The 17,597-nt window shown below is 40.3% G+C and overlaps 1 protein-coding gene across 1 annotated transcript in view; it reads left to right on the top strand.

Annotated features, from left to right (window-relative positions):
- Positions 1–16,124, top strand: part of LGR5 (leucine rich repeat containing G protein-coupled receptor 5) — a gene marked incomplete at both ends in the record, with an annotated part of 93,222 nt that extends 77,098 nt beyond the window's left edge. The window contains 7 exons of the mRNA XM_082482270.1: positions 2,387–2,452; positions 2,664–2,735; positions 3,672–3,743; positions 5,681–5,806; positions 10,652–10,797; positions 13,151–13,234; positions 15,034–16,124. Of these exons, the coding sequence (XP_082338396.1) occupies positions 2,387–2,452; positions 2,664–2,735; positions 3,672–3,743; positions 5,681–5,806; positions 10,652–10,797; positions 13,151–13,234; positions 15,034–16,124 (1,657 nt within the window). The remainder of the gene's footprint in view (positions 1–2,386; positions 2,453–2,663; positions 2,736–3,671; positions 3,744–5,680; positions 5,807–10,651; positions 10,798–13,150; positions 13,235–15,033) is intronic.
- Positions 16,125–17,597: the final 1,473 nt, after the last annotated feature.

Raw genomic sequence — 17,597 nt, forward strand, 5'->3', positions numbered from 1 at the left:
TAGCTTGGAAATTGCCTTGGAGTTTGCTTAATCACTAACGAAAGTAATCATTGTGTCTGCTTCTTTGAGAATGAGCCAACAGCACTTTCCTCTATGTATTACATCACTAGGAATGTATTTGGTATTAGTTCCCTGGCCAACATTGAAATAGCACTAATTCTAACACGTTATTTGAATACCAGCATGGATGTCATGAACGTTTCCAGAAAAAATTAAGTTTTAGTTGATGGACTCATTATAATCGTTTCCAGAATGATAAAAGACAGAAAGTCTGTTGCCAGAAGAAAGTCTGCACACCAGCTTAAGTTTAAATATGTCCTGTATTATTCAAAAACAATAAATAATCTCAAAACAGAAGGCAAATAAATACTGTAGTAATTAATAACTTGTACAGTTCACAGTAGAGTAGGACTATCCATTGAAAATTCACGTATTTTATTTTTGAGTATCACCCTTTATTATTAAAGCTGATATTTAAAAGGGGAGGAATGAATTTGACAGCAATGTCGTGTACACAGAGTTGCTCTTTCCCAACTCCCATCAGATTGGAATGAGCCAAGCCCACATTTAGCTCTGCACATTAGTTTTGCCCGCGCCATGAAGTACAACGGTGCGCTGAAACCCCAGAAGTTACTTGGAGACGGCGATCTTGAAGGGGCTTCCTGGCTCAGATACACGCACACTCACTACAGGCACAAACACTGCTTTGAAAGACGATTTGTACATCCTGCCTAGCCACCGATACTTCCCAACGTGGGTTAACCTACACGGAGGCTTCCTGGGTGTCTGAGCACCCGCAGTAAAGGTGTATGTGAGAACACGGTCGCAGCGCTCCTCGAGAGACTGCCCTCGGCACAGTTGGGTGGGCACCGCAACACAGGAACCAAAACCACTGCCGAGAGCCTGGTGTATTAACAAAGTGGGGAAAAGGCCTTAAAAATAAACAAGAGAAATATTTCCTGGAGCTCTAACAGAAACTGAGGGGAGAAGGGTTTTGGTTTTGGGGTGGGTTTTTTTTCCATGTCTGTCAGTATATACAAAATTCAGCCTGATAACATACTTCTAAGAAGACCTGAGTCACAAATCTGCACGTGACAGAATAGCCAGTGTCTGCCAGACATACCAAACATCTTTTACCTTGGCCTAAAAGCCTCCAGCTCACTTGAATTCTCCTCTGTCATGTCTGATTTGGACCACAGAGTACCTGTGAAAAATACAAAAACAGAGGCCACAATCTTCCCTGCTGAAACAAAAATATACATATTATTATTGGTGGTAGCCTTTGTGCATAGTAGAAGCAGAGTGGAATACTTTAAAAACACACACGGTCATTACTTGCACGACTTCCATAAATCAAATGTAGAATATTCTAAATGCCCCTCTTGGAATAGTAACAGTGAAAATAATATTTTACCAAGGAAGTAAATGGGTGGAGGTGACCCAGTTTTAAAGAATTTGAAACAGGAGTGAAAGGAGATTACTCTTTTATGTGATAACATTGGATTACTGTGGAAAAGAATATTTTTCCTAATTATGGGCATAAGCTTTTATTCTATGTTCCTTTCACTACCAAATTTCCCATTCAGTTTTCCCTGAGCAAGATGTAAATCGAGGATGAGACTGTTGGGTGGTGGGGGCGGGCGTTTGGTTCCTTTTTTTTTTTTCCCCCTCCAATTTCTGCAAATTGCCTGGGTTTGGTTTTGATTAGTTGTATTATACTATAAATCAGTCCAGATGTTTCAGTTATTCTGTAATTTGTTGAGTTTTGGCTCAAGTCTTTTTAAGGTTTTTTTCTCCATGTAGTGATTGATTTCAAAGTTAGTTCCAATATTTTTTTTAACTACTTCCCTCAGTTATAAGATATAACAGATCAGAGGCAATACTGCTTAATTAAAATTGTAGAATGGAAAACTGAATACAGTCCATTGTGATTATATACCAGAAAAATACAGGATCTTCTCCGAAAAATATATGAGTATATATATTTAGTAGATTATTTTAAATGGTTTAAATATTTGTCAGAATTTAAACATGATGAAGTCTCTGATGCAAATCCAATATTCCCTGTGAGCAGACAGCCAATATCATTACTGTAAAACACTCAGAAATCTACACTTCAGGGAGGAAATCTTCAGACAATGCGAGGAATTTGCAAACGTAGGATATGGAGTTAGTACATCTTGCCTTTTTCCCCTCCTCTCTCCTCCTCCATTAGAAAGCAAAATCTGACAGATGAGAGATGATAACTGAGTTTGCACACGTCTATTCTTCTGTGACTGTGGATAAAACCAAGTTATTTTAAATTGAGCATGAAGATAGACAATGAAAGATCTTTTTCTTTTAATGCTACTTTGATGCTAATCTTATCTTTTCTTGTGTGTTACAGGGATCTGTCTTACAACCTCCTGGAAGATTTACCCTGTTTTACTGCATGTAAAAAACTCCAAAAAATGTAAGCATCAAACTATCCTAAAAAGCCTAAAAAGAGGCATTTATATACAAATTTTTTTGACCACATTAATGTGGTTATTGCTGGCCGATTTGACATATCCCAAATAAATCCCCTTACACTATATTGAAGTGGATCATAAACACAGTCTAAAACACCCTGAAGTGTCTTCCAAGTGCCTTTGAAACTGAGGAGATTCTTCTTGATATTTCAGTGACTTGCATCACAATGAAATCGGTGAAATCAAAGCAGACACCTTTCGGCAGCTGGCTGCTCTTCGATCTCTGTGAGTACAGCCCTAACAGCCATTCACCCGGGTTCTCAAAAGCACGGGGTATACACTATCTGCCCCAAAACATGCTTGCTTCTGTTTTTCTTTGATCTTTCACCCATTAGCTCATGACTGTGAAAGCAGAACAAACGTTGTGAAGTTTAGCATCTGCAGCAATGAATTCAAAGATGTAAACTTACAGCTATAAATCTGTTACTTCTAAAAGTTTCGCAGTTGGATTAGATGATCGTTGTGGGTCCCTTCCAACTGAACTGTTCTGTTCTAATCTACTTTCTCCATTGAGAGAGATACTGAGCCAGAGCTGGTATATGTTGGCAGGTTCATGTAATAATCAGCTCTAGGGAGCGTGAAATCTTTTTATAGAGAACAGCGTCTTAAGAGATAGATTCTAATCATGTGTCGGTTTATAGTTTTCACGCAGACGCATGTGCTAGCAGAGTAATTTTATAGAGAAATTACTCATGGGTGTAAGTCTACAGGATCAAGCCTATACATTTTTTTAATAATTCCTTTCAGTTTTTTGATTTTTCAGTGGCGGTGAAGATTGAGATTAGGAAGCTAAGCCTATTGGCAATGGATTTGTTGTTCTTTTACTCATATCATGAAGACCTCTTAGAAGTAGTCTGTATACCCCACCCTTCTTTCTGCTCCTTTGGAAAGCTGCGAAGCAGACTGAAAATAACTGTGTTGGGCTACAGAAGGCATGAAGACATTCTAGAGAAAGTTGTCAGTTTAATAACTAACATCATTAACTGACTAACTTAATTTAAAAACTGAAAAAAGATTTTGGACTGTGACATATGCAGAAGCTTATTGAAAATATTTGCATGTAATTACTACCTTTTTTATATTTAGGCCTCCTAATCAAGTGTATGAAAACTTCCATATTCACTCAGTGGGTATGTAATTTTCCACTCACTTTTCTTGTAGGGATTTAGCTTGGAACAAAATTAAAATTATTCACCCCAATGCCTTCTCCTCTTTACCATCTCTGATCAAACTGTAAGTATTTGTATAGCTTCTACATTCAAATTTTCACATTTTTCATGCACAAGCATACAAAAAAATTAATAACTTAGTGCCCCACTCAGCAGAAATTGATCTTCTGGTCTGTTGAATCCATATTTTAACACCTGCTTTCTTGTAGTTCAACTCCCATAGGTATTATGGCAAAGCTGAATATAACACTGTGTAATCAAAATGATTTGGGGTCCATGAAGCATGTCAGTGTATGGCAGATACACTTTCTTCATTCAATTTGTTAGCAGTTCAGCCTCTTTTAGTAGACAGTTTCTCTTTTACTAGTGGGCAATATTTCCTGTTGTATATCAGGACTAAGGAATTGGATTCAAAATTAAATAAGGAACATTTTCCAGTAAGTTTTTCTTCTTTAGTAACTTCAGCCAGAGTAGTTAGGGGTCACAGCATCAGCAGTCCAATTTTGTAGGCCTTGTTCACAAGCACTTCTCAGTCCTTACTTTGTCCTGGTTCTCGCTGTCCTTGTGATGCCTCTTTAAGGTGAATTCCTGAGGCACTGGGTGTATGGGAAAGACACAAAAGAAAATTTCTCTAGGGTCATCCTGCTCCATGGCTGTCACAAAGATACACTGCTGGGCATCTGCTCACAGATAATCCAGTAGCTGCTGGGAAACCTAAATTTGGACAGGTGTATTCGTTTCTGTTGATGTGCAAAGTCTTCCCTCTGAATGGTGCACCGAAAAATGTCCATAAAGAGAATATTGCCTATGGCATCCCTTTTTTGGGGGCCCTCCTCAGGACTTTCCTACAGAAGAAAGGGTGAGGGAACATCACGCTACCAACAATAAATTGGAGCTTTGATCAATAGCACAGAACAGTCAGGGAGGGTTAAAGAAAAAGCCCTTTAACACACACACACAGAGCAACACAGCATAGCAGTGTTTCCTGAAATGCAAGTCTGTCACCCTGGTCTGACTGCAGCCAGTGGTCATTTTTCCCATTGCAATAGGACCAGTATTTCACCTTTTGCATTTAACTATGTTGCAAGCAGGAGGACACACACGTGCGCGCACACGCAACCCAGAAAAGGTAGAAGACCAGTCCATCAGCATACCTCTTATATTATGTCTGGCCCCTTAGATTTCAGTAGGTAGTCCAAGAGACAGGAACTTTGCTGTTAACCCTTGGGCATAAAAGCATTTCAGCAGCATCAGACTCCCCTTCTTCCTCCTTGACTGTTGACCATCTTAAGTATTGAAGTGTAGATAATTGTGAAGAGGACTGAAAAGACGTATAGAATAAATTGGAGAGAGGGAAAAATAGAGAATAGAGTACCTCTGGACTTTCACCTCTTTGATTACTTTACCATTTCTCCTTCATCACAGTCACTTTTTCATTCACTGGTTTTACTTTCCCCGTTTTGTATCCATGCTCCGTGCTGTCTTTCTTCAGCTCCTCCCACAAACCTCAGCTTAGAATTGTCACCTTCATCTGCTCCAGCCCAGACCTGTCCTACCCTGAAACACACGTCTTCCCCCTACGCCTGACCTGCTCTCCGTGGAGCTTTCAGGACAGCCGTGCCCTCTAGCATCCTACTGAATCTTTTAAACTGTGGGAAGCTGTTCTGGTACTGGCTCCCTTTAATTCAAACGATCTCATGAACAGATTTTAAATTCATTTGCTAGTCTCAAAACTGGCACTATGAATGTTTGGAGTCAAAATTTGGCAACAGAGACGTAGCTAACTGCTGGGTATTACTGTCAGCTTTCTGCTAGACACATAGGTGCATACTCCTGAGTAGTGCTGCAGCTTTGCTCTGCTGACTGGGGCCTCTGTTTAAGGCAGTCGTTTTTGATTGAGTTAGAAAAGTCTAACCTGTTTTTCTAAAGTGACACTTCTAGTGCGAGAAGAAAAAAAAAAAAAAAAAGCCCATAAGCTGATTTTTATTTGCTGTTATGCAGGGATGTGTCATCCAACCTTTTGTCTTCTTTTCCTGTGACGGGGCTACATGGTTTAACTCATTTAAAATTAACAGGAAATCGTGCTCTACAAAGTTTGATATCATCTGAAAATTTTCCAGAACTCAAGTGAGTATATCATTAAAACTAATAAGCCACATTTGTGTTCATGTGCAATGGAAGATGTGTCAGTGTGTAACGCATGTTACTTCGTATTGTCAGTCTTTGATCTGTGCTATTAAAACTAAAGCAAATAAGATAAAAATGATAGACTTCTTTTATTATGCTCACTTTTAACTGAAGAAACTATGAAAGGTTTTGAAATATTAACCCCAGTACTTGCTCAATACAAGCCACATCTGCTTCCTGGTGATATGTTTCAAAAGTTGTTAAAACAATATTGCTAGCAGCTTAGTGATATGTCCTTCTTCTACTGGACTGTGCTTGTAGAACTTCCGTTATATTTAACGAGAACACAGCAGATATCAAGGGAAGAATATACTCCTGAAGTTCTAAAATATTTGGCCTTTTTTGTTCGAACATGATTTTTCTGTAATTTTTTTATTAAGATTCAGATAATACTTTGCCATTATTGCTAAAGCATTTTGATGCTAGTAATTTTCTGCTGGATGCTCTGTAATACAGGAAGGAAATCTACTCTAGAGATCATTTGCAGCTCTGCCAGTCACTGGATGACCATAGAGAAATCACAGTAAAAAGAGTTTTGCCTCTGACTTCAGGCTATTTGGGAGTGTCCCCTAACTCTCTCTTGGTTTTTATATTTTAATTACAGGATGCCAAATGCAACATATATTTTTTCCATGTTTTACTGTAAAAGGTTTGATACATAAAATTTGGAACAATTAAACAGTGCACATATAGTTACAGAATCACAGAATGGTTGAAGTTGGAAGGGACGTCTGGAGGTCATCTTGTCCAACCCCCCCTGCTCAAGCAGGATCACCTGGAGCCAGTTGCCCAGGACCATGTCCAGACAGCTTTTGAATATCTCCAAGGATGGAGATTCCATCCTTATGTCCTCACTAGATTTGCCTTTTGCACTGGAAAAGTGTCACAAGTCTTAGCAGGCAGACAACCCAAGGAGACATTACCACTAATGAAAAAAACTGGAGTGTTTGGAGTTATCAATAAGGGAGTCATGAGTAGAAGTGCAGAGGAGATTAAACTTCTGCATACAGCAGTGGAGTGATCCACACTAGTACACTTCTATGATGGTATGTTAATATAAACAGAGAGAAGAGCTGCAGAATATAGTTCCAAGGTTAGGAAACGGGAAACAATGCTTTAAAAGACTTAATAAACCCAGTATTTGTAGTTTGTCACAGAGGAGATTGGGCTGTGACTTCATCACAGTGTTTGAAACTACGTTATAACATAAACATTCAAACTACTAGAGGCCTTACGCCATACACGGGAGACCTTCAGGTGGGTCTCAGAGGTCAAGAAGCAAGTACCATAAGAAATCATGAATGGTTGAAGCTGAGCTTTTGCCATAGTTTTTCTTCTCTCACTGACTTTGTCCACATGTTGAGGCAGGTGACAACTCTGAAATACCTGAAGGTTCTTTAAAATAATGTTAACACAAGAAAATGGATTACTCCAACCTAGCAAACATATAGTGATGTATATACCATGCCCTAGAGGCATAAGGGGTGCTGCAGTAGTCCTAGAATAATCCACTATTCAACTGAATTAGGTACAATTAAGATTTTTTATACTTTATATGATTTTTCCACCAGTAAAATTATGTACATTGCTCAAATGCAACTACAGTGTATTTACTCTGGGTAGGTGGTTAACAAGGATGTGCTGGGCAGTAGCTTATGTCTTCAAAAAAGGTATAAAAAGTATGATTAATATCTCTAGAGTTGATTAACATCTGTAAGAACAAATTATATCCAGTCAGGAGAGAATGAGGTAAAATCCTGACCTGGAGTCAGCAGGACTTTTACCATGGATCAAAATGAGGCTGGGACTTCACACAGGATCACTGCACAGACAACGCACGAAGCACCAAACTTGAACTGAGATCTGAAAGAAAATGAAATTTCAACCTCTGTAATTGTTGGAACTAGACACGGGTTACAACATTAAAGACAAATTCCTGCATAAAAGCTTCCTGCTCATCTAAGTGGGTCATTGCTGTTCAATACACAGACACATCAAAGAGCTGAGCATCCTCTGCCCCACCTTCAGCAAAGGCACCAGAATGCTCTACAGAGCCGAGCCCAGCCTGCTATGGCAAACTATGAGGAAGCAAATCCAGGCTGCCAGCCACTCCTGCCTTCTTTATCTGATGCTTCGATTCAATGCCGTAAAGAACTCATTGATTTGCTCCATCCGTCATAACTGTGCCTTCCCATTCACTGTCAACCCCGCACCTTTGTGAGGTGGAAAATGACCTTGTGTTCTCTGCTGCTTAATCTGAAAAGAGAAAAAAAAAAAAAAGGCATTCCCTCCTGCAGGAAAAAAGTTATCAAGGGTGCAGATATCATCAGTAAGATAAGCAGTATATAAAAATAAATTTAGCCAGTGTTTCTAAAAGAGTTTAATTTGACAAAGTCCGAATCTAATCACCCACATCAAATAAGTGCCAGCCATAAAAAGGAGTGCTTCCAGCATTGTGTGGCTGAGAGTTGCTGTCTTTTTTTCTTTTTTCTTTTTTTTTTTTTGTTAAAAGTAGCTTTGGCAAGAAAGAAATTCCTCTGTCACCAAGAAGAGCTGATACTGATTTATCTGCATTGCAAAGTATGTTTTCTTCTCTGGGTTCTGGGTCCCAGTCCAATTATGCTTTGCACACAGATTCATAAGCATTCAGCAATTTAAGACCTATATGTATATCCTAGTAACTTAGCAGAAAAAAAAAACCTAAAAACTGTTTGGGTTTAACAAAGGGTGCTAGAAAGACCTACAGAGAGGATAAGAAATGGGAGTCTTGCTCTTTAAAGATAATTTAAAAGCGGTGGGGTTTTTTTGGCTACTTCGTTGAAGCAATGGACTGGCACAATGTGAGAGGTCCACGTTTCCTGTGTATGACAGACCGGCAGGCTGGGAGAATCCCAACAGCATCTGGAAATCTGTCATTATGAAGCGCACAGAGGTGTTTGAATAACCAGCGAATACATTTCTGTTAGTCCCTTGAGCCTAAAATATCCACTAGCTGTTCATTTCCCCAGCTGTATCAGTGTCTTAAAAAAGGTCTGAAGCTACAAGTTGCAGTGATCACCTTGCAGAACTGTCAGCATTCCTTTTGATAATTTTTTGCTATTGTTTGTGGGATTTTTTTCAGAAAAGGAGCATTTCTAGTTGGGGGTTGGGATTGGTTTTGGCCCAGGTGACCAGCTATGGGTTAGTCTAGTAATCTGTGAGTTTAGTAATAATTTATTTAAGAAGGGCTTCTGGGAAATGTGTTCAAAAACGTTTAATTGAGATAATCTCCTTATTTTAAAAGATGGCATGCACAGAAATGAGTTAGAAATTAAATATTTAAATCTGCTGGCATGATGTTACTTGATAGTTAGATCTTGGTTACCTTGAACTTTTATTGGAGTACCTTGAAAATACTTTATGTAGCTTTTTGTAGTGGGTACCAGGGTACAGATTGTTATTGCTAATTCCCAACAGAAATGTAAGTATGTAGAATCTAAGTGCCCCAAAATGCACTAATTTAAAAATCACTGTAGAGCTTAGGGTTCCGTTTGTTCCCCTTTGTACCAAGCTTTTGGCTCACTCACAAGTTTAAGTCCTATTGGCACTGGGCCTGGTTCAAACTGGTTTCTTTGCAGATTTCCCAGGGGGTTAGAGGTTGCTTGGAACGCTCATTATGTTAATTTACATGATTAACCTGTTGAAAGTAATCTGATAGGAGGATATAGTTCTATTTTATTCCTTTTAAGTTAAGTCAGAATAACTTCTAATCACCTCTTTATCTTTTATTTTTTTTGGTTTTTTGGAATTAAGGTGAGTTGTTAGGTTTTACTGTGTACTATTGGCAAACTGTGCAAATTAAATATCTCTGCTTCAAGAGCATAAAGCATATCTGAGGAACAGAAGTAGTCTATAGAACTTGAATATATGTAGTTCTTCCATGCTAGCCCAGAATTTGCACGTCCCCAAAGGAGTTAAATTCAACACATACCGGAAATGAGCAATATTCTGACAAAAGAAACCCTCAAAATTATTGAAACTCACTGACCTATACTCAGTTATGTGTTGGGAATACCAACGATCTTAAAAGAGTTAGCATCCAGTGTCCTGCAATGACCGTGCTCATTTCTAAGACAATTAATAAAGTAAAACCTTTTCCTCACTGACATCTGTTCTTTCTGATTCGTTCACCTCTTGGTTTAGAACACCGCTTTCTTGATCTGTGCACAAAAGATAATCTCCTTTTTGCCATCTTACTGTGAAAAGAGTTGGATGTGGAAAGTGGTGGATAAAGTTTGAATTTTATAAGTTCTCGTTCTCCCCAAACTGGAGAAATTCCATTTGGGAAGTGATGTTTTGGTTTTGCCTGTTAGGCAGGTAGATGCAGTTGTGATCTTTGGATCTGCTTTTTTAAAATAAACCATTAAGAAAGTAACATGGAGAAACTGTTGAGTTACACTGTAAAATCATTCAAAATCATGAAGTAGAAATACAGCTCTAAGAGTAACGTTCACTCAACTGCAAGGCACGTTATCTCCCACTTTCATATCTCCCATGAAAATGCATAAGCAAACTTCATCGTGACTTTACTAAAATTAGCCAAGACGTCATCTGTGTTTCTGATGTGGAATTTTATTTGTGAGTCCTCGTTTTGTATTATCATGACTGATTTTTACCCATAGATATTTTTACTTTCGGTCAAGGTTATTTAAGCAAGTTTCTTTGCATTAACTGTAGAGGAGCGGTACAATCCAGTAACTCTGGTGCTAAACCAGTGTTGTGGCCTGCTTCCTTATTCTTCTACAGGGTCATGGAAATGCCTTATGCCTATCAGTGCTGTGCCTTTGGAGCTTGTGAGAGCCACTACAAAATCTCCAGCCAGTGGAACAAAGATGAGAATAGCAGCGTTGACGATTTTCACAGGAAGGATGCTGGGTTATTACAAATTCAAGGTAATCACAATCTTTGGCTTTTAAGTGTACCTGAAGGCTGTGAGCAGCCTGTGATGTTAAACAAATCCGGTACTCTTTTACAGTCACAGAGGCAGCCTCTCCCTCTCTTTTGACCAATAATATGTTATTCAAGCATTCCTATGCTTAGGAAACTCATTTTTTCAGGTCTGCCTTTCAAAAATCTCACTCGCTCATCTTTCCCTCCAAATAATAACTATAATAATGTGGTAAGTGAAATCTTCCCTTTATTTGAGAGACAGGGAAGTGATGCTGGTATGTAACCTCATACAAGAGCAGGCCAGCAAAGATCCAGTTTCTTGCCAGCCTTGGAAGTAGCAACGCATCCTTGGCTCTCCTGCTGTCCACATGCTTCAGGATGAGTCACAGACCTTATGTGGCTACTTTGGCATAGCTGCCGATATTTTTCCCTGGCACTTCCCAGGTAACAGAGAGGGCATATGCTCTCCAGGACAGAAGACTACTGTATTTTTCTTCCCCTTCAGCACAAAGTTACTTGACCTCTTACTTGTTACGTAGGTGCACACATACATCTTATACCATCCTGCTGCTTTATCTGCTGTCTGCACTCCAGCAAACCAGTAAGTCTCAGGGTTCAGGGCTAGCCCCCGCAAGAACAGAGCCAAGAATACATGGTAGAGCGATGACATAAGAAACACAGTAAAACTTGGGTTAACTCACCTGTCAGCCTCACCTGTGTGCCTGGGAAGATCATAGAACAGATCCTCCTTGAAGCACATCTAAGGCACATGGAGGACAGGGAGGTGATTCGAGACAGCCAGTATGGCTTCGTCAAGGACAAGTCCTGCCTGACCAGCGTAGTGGCCTTCTATAATGAAGTGACTACATCAGTGGACAAGGGAAGAGCTCTGGATGTTGTCTGTCTGGACTTCTGTAAAGCCTTTGACATGGTGCCCCACAACATCCTTTCCTCTAAATTAGAGAGAGATGGTTTTGATGGGTGGACTGTTCAGTGGATGAGGAATGGGTTGGATGGTTGCATCCAGAGGGTAGTGGCCAATGGCTCAGTGTCCAGATGGAGATCGGTGACAAGTGGTGTCCCTCAGGGGTCCGTACTGGGACCAGTACTGGTCAATATCTTCATCAATGACATAGACAGCAGAATGCAGTGCACCCTCAGCAAGTTTGCGGATGACATCAAGCTGAGTGGTGCAGTTGACATTCCATCCAGAGGGACCTGGACAAGTTTGAGAAGTGGGCCCACGTGAACCTCATGAGGTTCAACAAGGCCAAGTGCAGGGTCCTGCACCTGGGTCAGGGCAACCACCGGTATCAATACAGGCTGGGGGATAAAGGGATTGAGAGCAGCCCTGCTGCAAAGGTCTTGGGGGTACTGGTGGATGAAAAGCTGGACATGAGCTGATAACGTGCGCTAGCAGCCCAGAAGGTCAACCGTATCCTGGGCTACATCAAGGGAATCATGGCCAGAAGGTCAAGGGAGGTGATTCTGCCCCTCTATTCCGCTCTTGTGAGACCCCACTTGGAGTACTGTGTACAGCTTTGGAGCCCTCAGCACAAGACAGACATGGACCTGTTGCAGCAGGTCCAAAGGAGGGCCAGAAAAACGATCAGAGGTCTGGAGCACTTCTGCTATGAGGACAGGCTGAGAGAGTTGGGGTTGTTCAGCTCGGAGAAGATAAGGCTCCAGGGAGAACTTATTGTGGCCTTTCAGTACTTAAAGGGGACCTACAGGAAAGATGGGGACAGACTTTTTAGCAGGGCCTGTTGCGACAGGACAAGGGGTAATGGCTTTAAACTAAAAGAGGGAAGATTTAGACTAGATATAAGGAAGAAATGTTTTACCATGTGAAACACGGGAACAGGTTGCCCAGAGAGATGGTAGGTGCCTCATCTCTGGAAACATTCGAGGTCAGGTTGGAGGGAGCTCTGAGCAACCTGATCTAGTTGAAGATGTCTCTGCTTATTGCAGGTGAGTTGGACTAGATGACCTTTAAAGGTCCCTTCCAACCCAAACTATTCTGTGATTCTATGATTTTTTCTATGAATTCTTAGTAGCCTGGTACAAGAGCAGAACTCATATTTTAAATTCCTGGGCATTCGTCACACTGCAAATTATGTAATGGAGAATGTACCTGTAAGTGATTATTTTCAGAGAAGTGATGGGGCCAGCTTTTAAAATAATCCTGAGTACAGTAATTCAAACCCTAGTAGGCCTATGTCTGCTTCTGTTCACCGTTTGGCAGGCAAAAGGACAAGACCAGGCCTTAAATGCCACAGACATTTTTGCAATTTGTACTAAAAGAAATCTTCCTTAAAATTGCAGTGTCAAATCTAGGTATTTTCTCCCCCACAGATGAGCGTGACTTTGAAGATTTTTTTCTTGACTTTGAAGAAGATTTGAAAGCTCATCATTCGGTGCAATGCTCACCTTCTCCAGGTAGGAAACTGCCAGACAGATAGGAATCCAAGCACAGTATTACCAGATATTCTAGATGCAGAACAAACTCTGAATCTGATACTAGGACAGTAACGTGATGTTTTGCAATAATTTGATGAGATTAATACAAATACATTGCACAGTAATAAAAAATTTTGCATTGAAGTCCAGAAAACTATTGAGCTACTAAATTCATCTATGAGTGTAACAAAAGTTTTACCCAGTCCTCAGGTAGATTCTCACTCTGGGCCCCTTTTCACAAGAATTGATCCTGTTATCAAGGGAATGAGGGAGAGCAAAGACTGTGTTCTACAGAGACACAGATGATAAAGGGGAGCAGAATCTCTGCTCGCTCAGTCTTTTGCAAAGCTGAAGTAATTCTCCTGAAGGTCACTGAATTATTCTACACTTGAGCTTCTTGAACAACACACAGTTTAGTTCAATGTCGAGGAGATACCAAACACTACCGTATTGATATACGCAGTCCATCACAAAGGACCCCTAGCACTGTCATTTGCTTTATAGAATAGTGTATCCGTGGCTTCATAGTGTGGCAGAAAGGAAAAAGAACTACATTGATTGAATCGCAAAGCTACAGGCCACCAATTCCACTGGAAGTTTCCTTTAAGGCAAGGGAAGAAACGTGTCTTTGGGAGGTTGCTTCTAGCTTTAGCAGCCATGGTCATAAATTTTGCTTGTTTGATTCAGCAAACATTTTCCCTAGCCATTATTTCGTTGTGAAACATGAACAAAAAAAACCAAGCACTTGACAACTAGTACTTGAGCATTCATTCCAAGCCAAGATTCTTGTTTGTAACAGCAAATAATAATAAATTTTTAAGTTATGTAAAGAGGAATCGAAAAAGCAGGAAGCCAAAGAATTTAGAACCGTTTGACTGTCACATATTCTCCTATGGTCTAAAGATAACTATTGAGTTCACGAAAACGTTGCTGTCTTCAAGGTAAGTTATCACCTGACCCAAGAGAAAATGTAGCTTCCATGTTGATCTTTCAAATGGTATCTTAGAAGAACTTGCAAACTGACACAATCGATGCTTATGCCTACTTGGTGGCAACAGCTGTAGTCATACGGAGCACATCTCAGCTGTATAGTCTGTGTCTTCATGGAGAAGCCCAGACCACTGTGAAGGACTTGCTTTGAGAGAGCGTAGCTGGCTTGTATCAAGATAAATACTGTTTCTCAGACTGCAGAGCATTCAGCTTCAACCGCACAGCATATGCACCTCAATTCTATGAGAATACTCAGCAGACTTCAATCATAATGACCTGAATTCAGCCACAGATCAGCAGAAGCCCCCCAGAAAGGCAGCATTTCCAAATGCAAAGACAGCCTCAGTTTTCTTGGACTGTGTTATAAGGTAACCAAAGTGCATCGCACTTCACCAGGACTCATTGGCAACCCGTCCTCGTTTAGTGAGAGGTATCTTTTTCAGCTTTTTTCACACACTGACAAACATCACAGCATTTCTTGAAACTACAGACTGGACATCCACATTGCACGTGGACTTCTAGGTGAAAAAAGAAACCCATAGACTATTCAGGTTGAGGGACAAAGGCCCATGTGAACCAGTAATGCCACATGCATATAAGCAGCATGTTACCAAGGTCTCGCATTACTCCAAAGGAAGAACAAATTTCCAGCTCCCCTTTTGGACTGAAATTCACAGCTTGGCTGTGCTGAAAACCTGTAAGAAGCATGAAATTTAATGTCTTGGAAAGCAAAAAATTATTTTTTAGTTTACATGGGTTTCCCTTGCCCTTTTACTTTGTCTTTTCAGGTCCCTTCAAACCGTGTGACCATCTGTTTGGTAGCTGGCTGATCAGGATTGGAGTGTGGACCATAGTGGGTTTGACCTTCGTTTGCAATGCACTGGTGTCTGCTACAGTTTTCAGATCTCCATTGTATATGTCCTCCATAAAACTTTTGATCGGTTTAATAGCTGTTGTAAATGCCTTTATGGGTCTGGCCAGCGGAGTACTGGCTAGCGTGGACGCATCAACTTTTGGTAGCTTTGCTCAGTACGGAGCACAGTGGGAAAGTGGAATCGGTTGCCAAATAACTGGCCTTCTTTCCATTTTTGCTTCAGAGGCTTCCATTTTCCTCCTTACCCTGGCTGCACTTGAACGTGCGTTCTCTGTAAAGCACGCTACAAAGTTTGAAACAAGATTCTCCATTGCTAGTGTAAAAATTGCCATTTTCTTTTGCTTTATGTTGGCACTAATCATTGCAGTGATACCACTCCTCACTGGGAGTGAGTATGGGGTTTCTCCACTTTGTTTACCACTACCATTTGGAGAACCCACGGCTATGGGCTATATGGTAGCACTGGTATTGCTGAACTCCCTTTGCTTTCTGGTAATGACTATTGCTTATACAAAGCTCTACTGTAGTTTAGAAAAGGGAGAACTAGACAACATTTGGGATTGCTCTATGGTCAAACATATAGCCTTGCTACTTTTTACTAATTGCATTCTTTATTGCCCTGTCGCCTTCTTATCTTTTTCCTCCTTACTAAACCTCACTTTTATCAGCCCAGAAGTGATTAAATCAATACTGCTAGTGATTGTCCCACTGCCTGCATGTCTAAACCCACTCCTTTATATACTTTTCAATCCACACTTTAAGGAGGACTTCGGAAGTCTGCGAAAGCAAACTTTGTTGTGGAGGAGGTCAAAACATGCTAGTCTGATCTCTGTGAATTCAGAAGACATAGAAAAACAATCTTGTGACTCAACACAAGCATTGGTAACCTTCACAAGTGCCAGCATATCATATGACATGCCTACCAGCAATTCACTAATGCCGTCGTCTTATCAAATGACAGAAAGCTGCAATCTTTCATCGGTCGCATTTGTTCCGTGTCACTAGTTTCAGTGGCAGTACAGAAAGTACCTATGTTTACAAATTTTTTAATCCTGAAAGTAAGTATGGGTGTGTGTATACAAGCGAGAGAGTGCCTCCGAATTATTGTTACATGCATCAGAAAACAGACAATGACAAAACTTGCAGCAGGCTGAAAATCCAATACTTGAGCCTTCTCAGCCTGCTTCTGAAATGCTGAGATGAAGAGAGAAACTGAAAGCCGCTGCAGTTTGTGCGGTTGTATCAGCTGCTCTCTTTTAAAGTAGCACTACTCAGAAAGGGCATCAGTTGGTCAAGAGCAAAAATACCATGTTAAATTGGTAAGGTGTTTGGTTGTTTTTTTTTCAAAGAATCACCTGGTACAATTTGTTTTCAGAGGTTGGGGTTTCTTTTTCCCGTTTATTGTAATTTGGTTTTAATAATAGTTTTTCAGTGCCGTGATTGTTTTTATAAGCATCTGTGTATGGCCCTCATTCAATAAGGTATCTAAGTGGAAGAGTAGTCCTGTTGAAGTCCCAAAGGTTTCTGCAGAATAGACTCTCATGAAGTTCCATGTTTGATAAAGCTGATTTCATAGTTCAACTGGCATTGGGTTTGGGTTTTAGAAGTCATTTGACTTGACAAAGCATTTTTAATTGTCAGCTAAATCTATTAAATTAACGTGGTGTGAAAGAAGTTGATCAAGATCCTGTTAAGTACTTAAAATGTAATTGTAAATGGCAAGCCCTCATCACATGGATTTCTAGTGAGGTTCTGCACAGTTTGGTCCTGAATTGCTACCATGCCAGTGGATTTACTCCCAGAATTACTGCTGATAAAATTGGCAGATGACATAGAATTTGAGGGTGGAAAATACAACATAGAAAGTCATCAATACAAAAAGACTGGCATGCTGAGGGCAATTAAAGGACACCAAAGACACCCACATAGAAACATTCATTTAAGGTCATTCGCCTAGGAACAAAAACTGTAGTCCTGCTCATGGCACAGGCTCTGTCCTGTGAAACAGTGATTCTAGAAAGCCTCTAGTTCATGGTCACTAGTCAGTTGAAGATTTAGAGGCCACAGTGTCCTTTTGGCTAAGGATAGCCAATATCCTTAGCCGAGGCAATATCGAGTAGGAGTGAAGAGGTTGTATGATCTGTGTTCTTAGTGCTGTGGCAAGCACTACTGGGGTATTTCAAACAGGTTTGGCAATCACACGCTGTAAAGAACATTGTGAAATTGAAAAGGATATGAATATCTTAAATTTAAAGCAACTTAAGAAAGAAGTGATTTGATCAGAGTTTGCAAGTAGCTACTTCTGGGAAACAGAAGTTTGAGAGCAGAGGACCACTCAGTCAAGAGGAGAAGAATATGGTAAGATCGACTGGAAGTTGACATTAGGGATATGCAGCATGGAAATAAAGGTGCAAATTGTTGACAGTGATGGTCATTAGCTAGTGGAACTATCTGTCACCAAAAATGTCTAAATTCAAA

This window comes from Vanellus vanellus (assembly GCF_965231255.1).
Source record: "Vanellus vanellus genome assembly, chromosome: 1".
NCBI lineage: Eukaryota > Metazoa > Chordata > Aves > Charadriiformes > Charadriidae > Vanellus > Vanellus vanellus.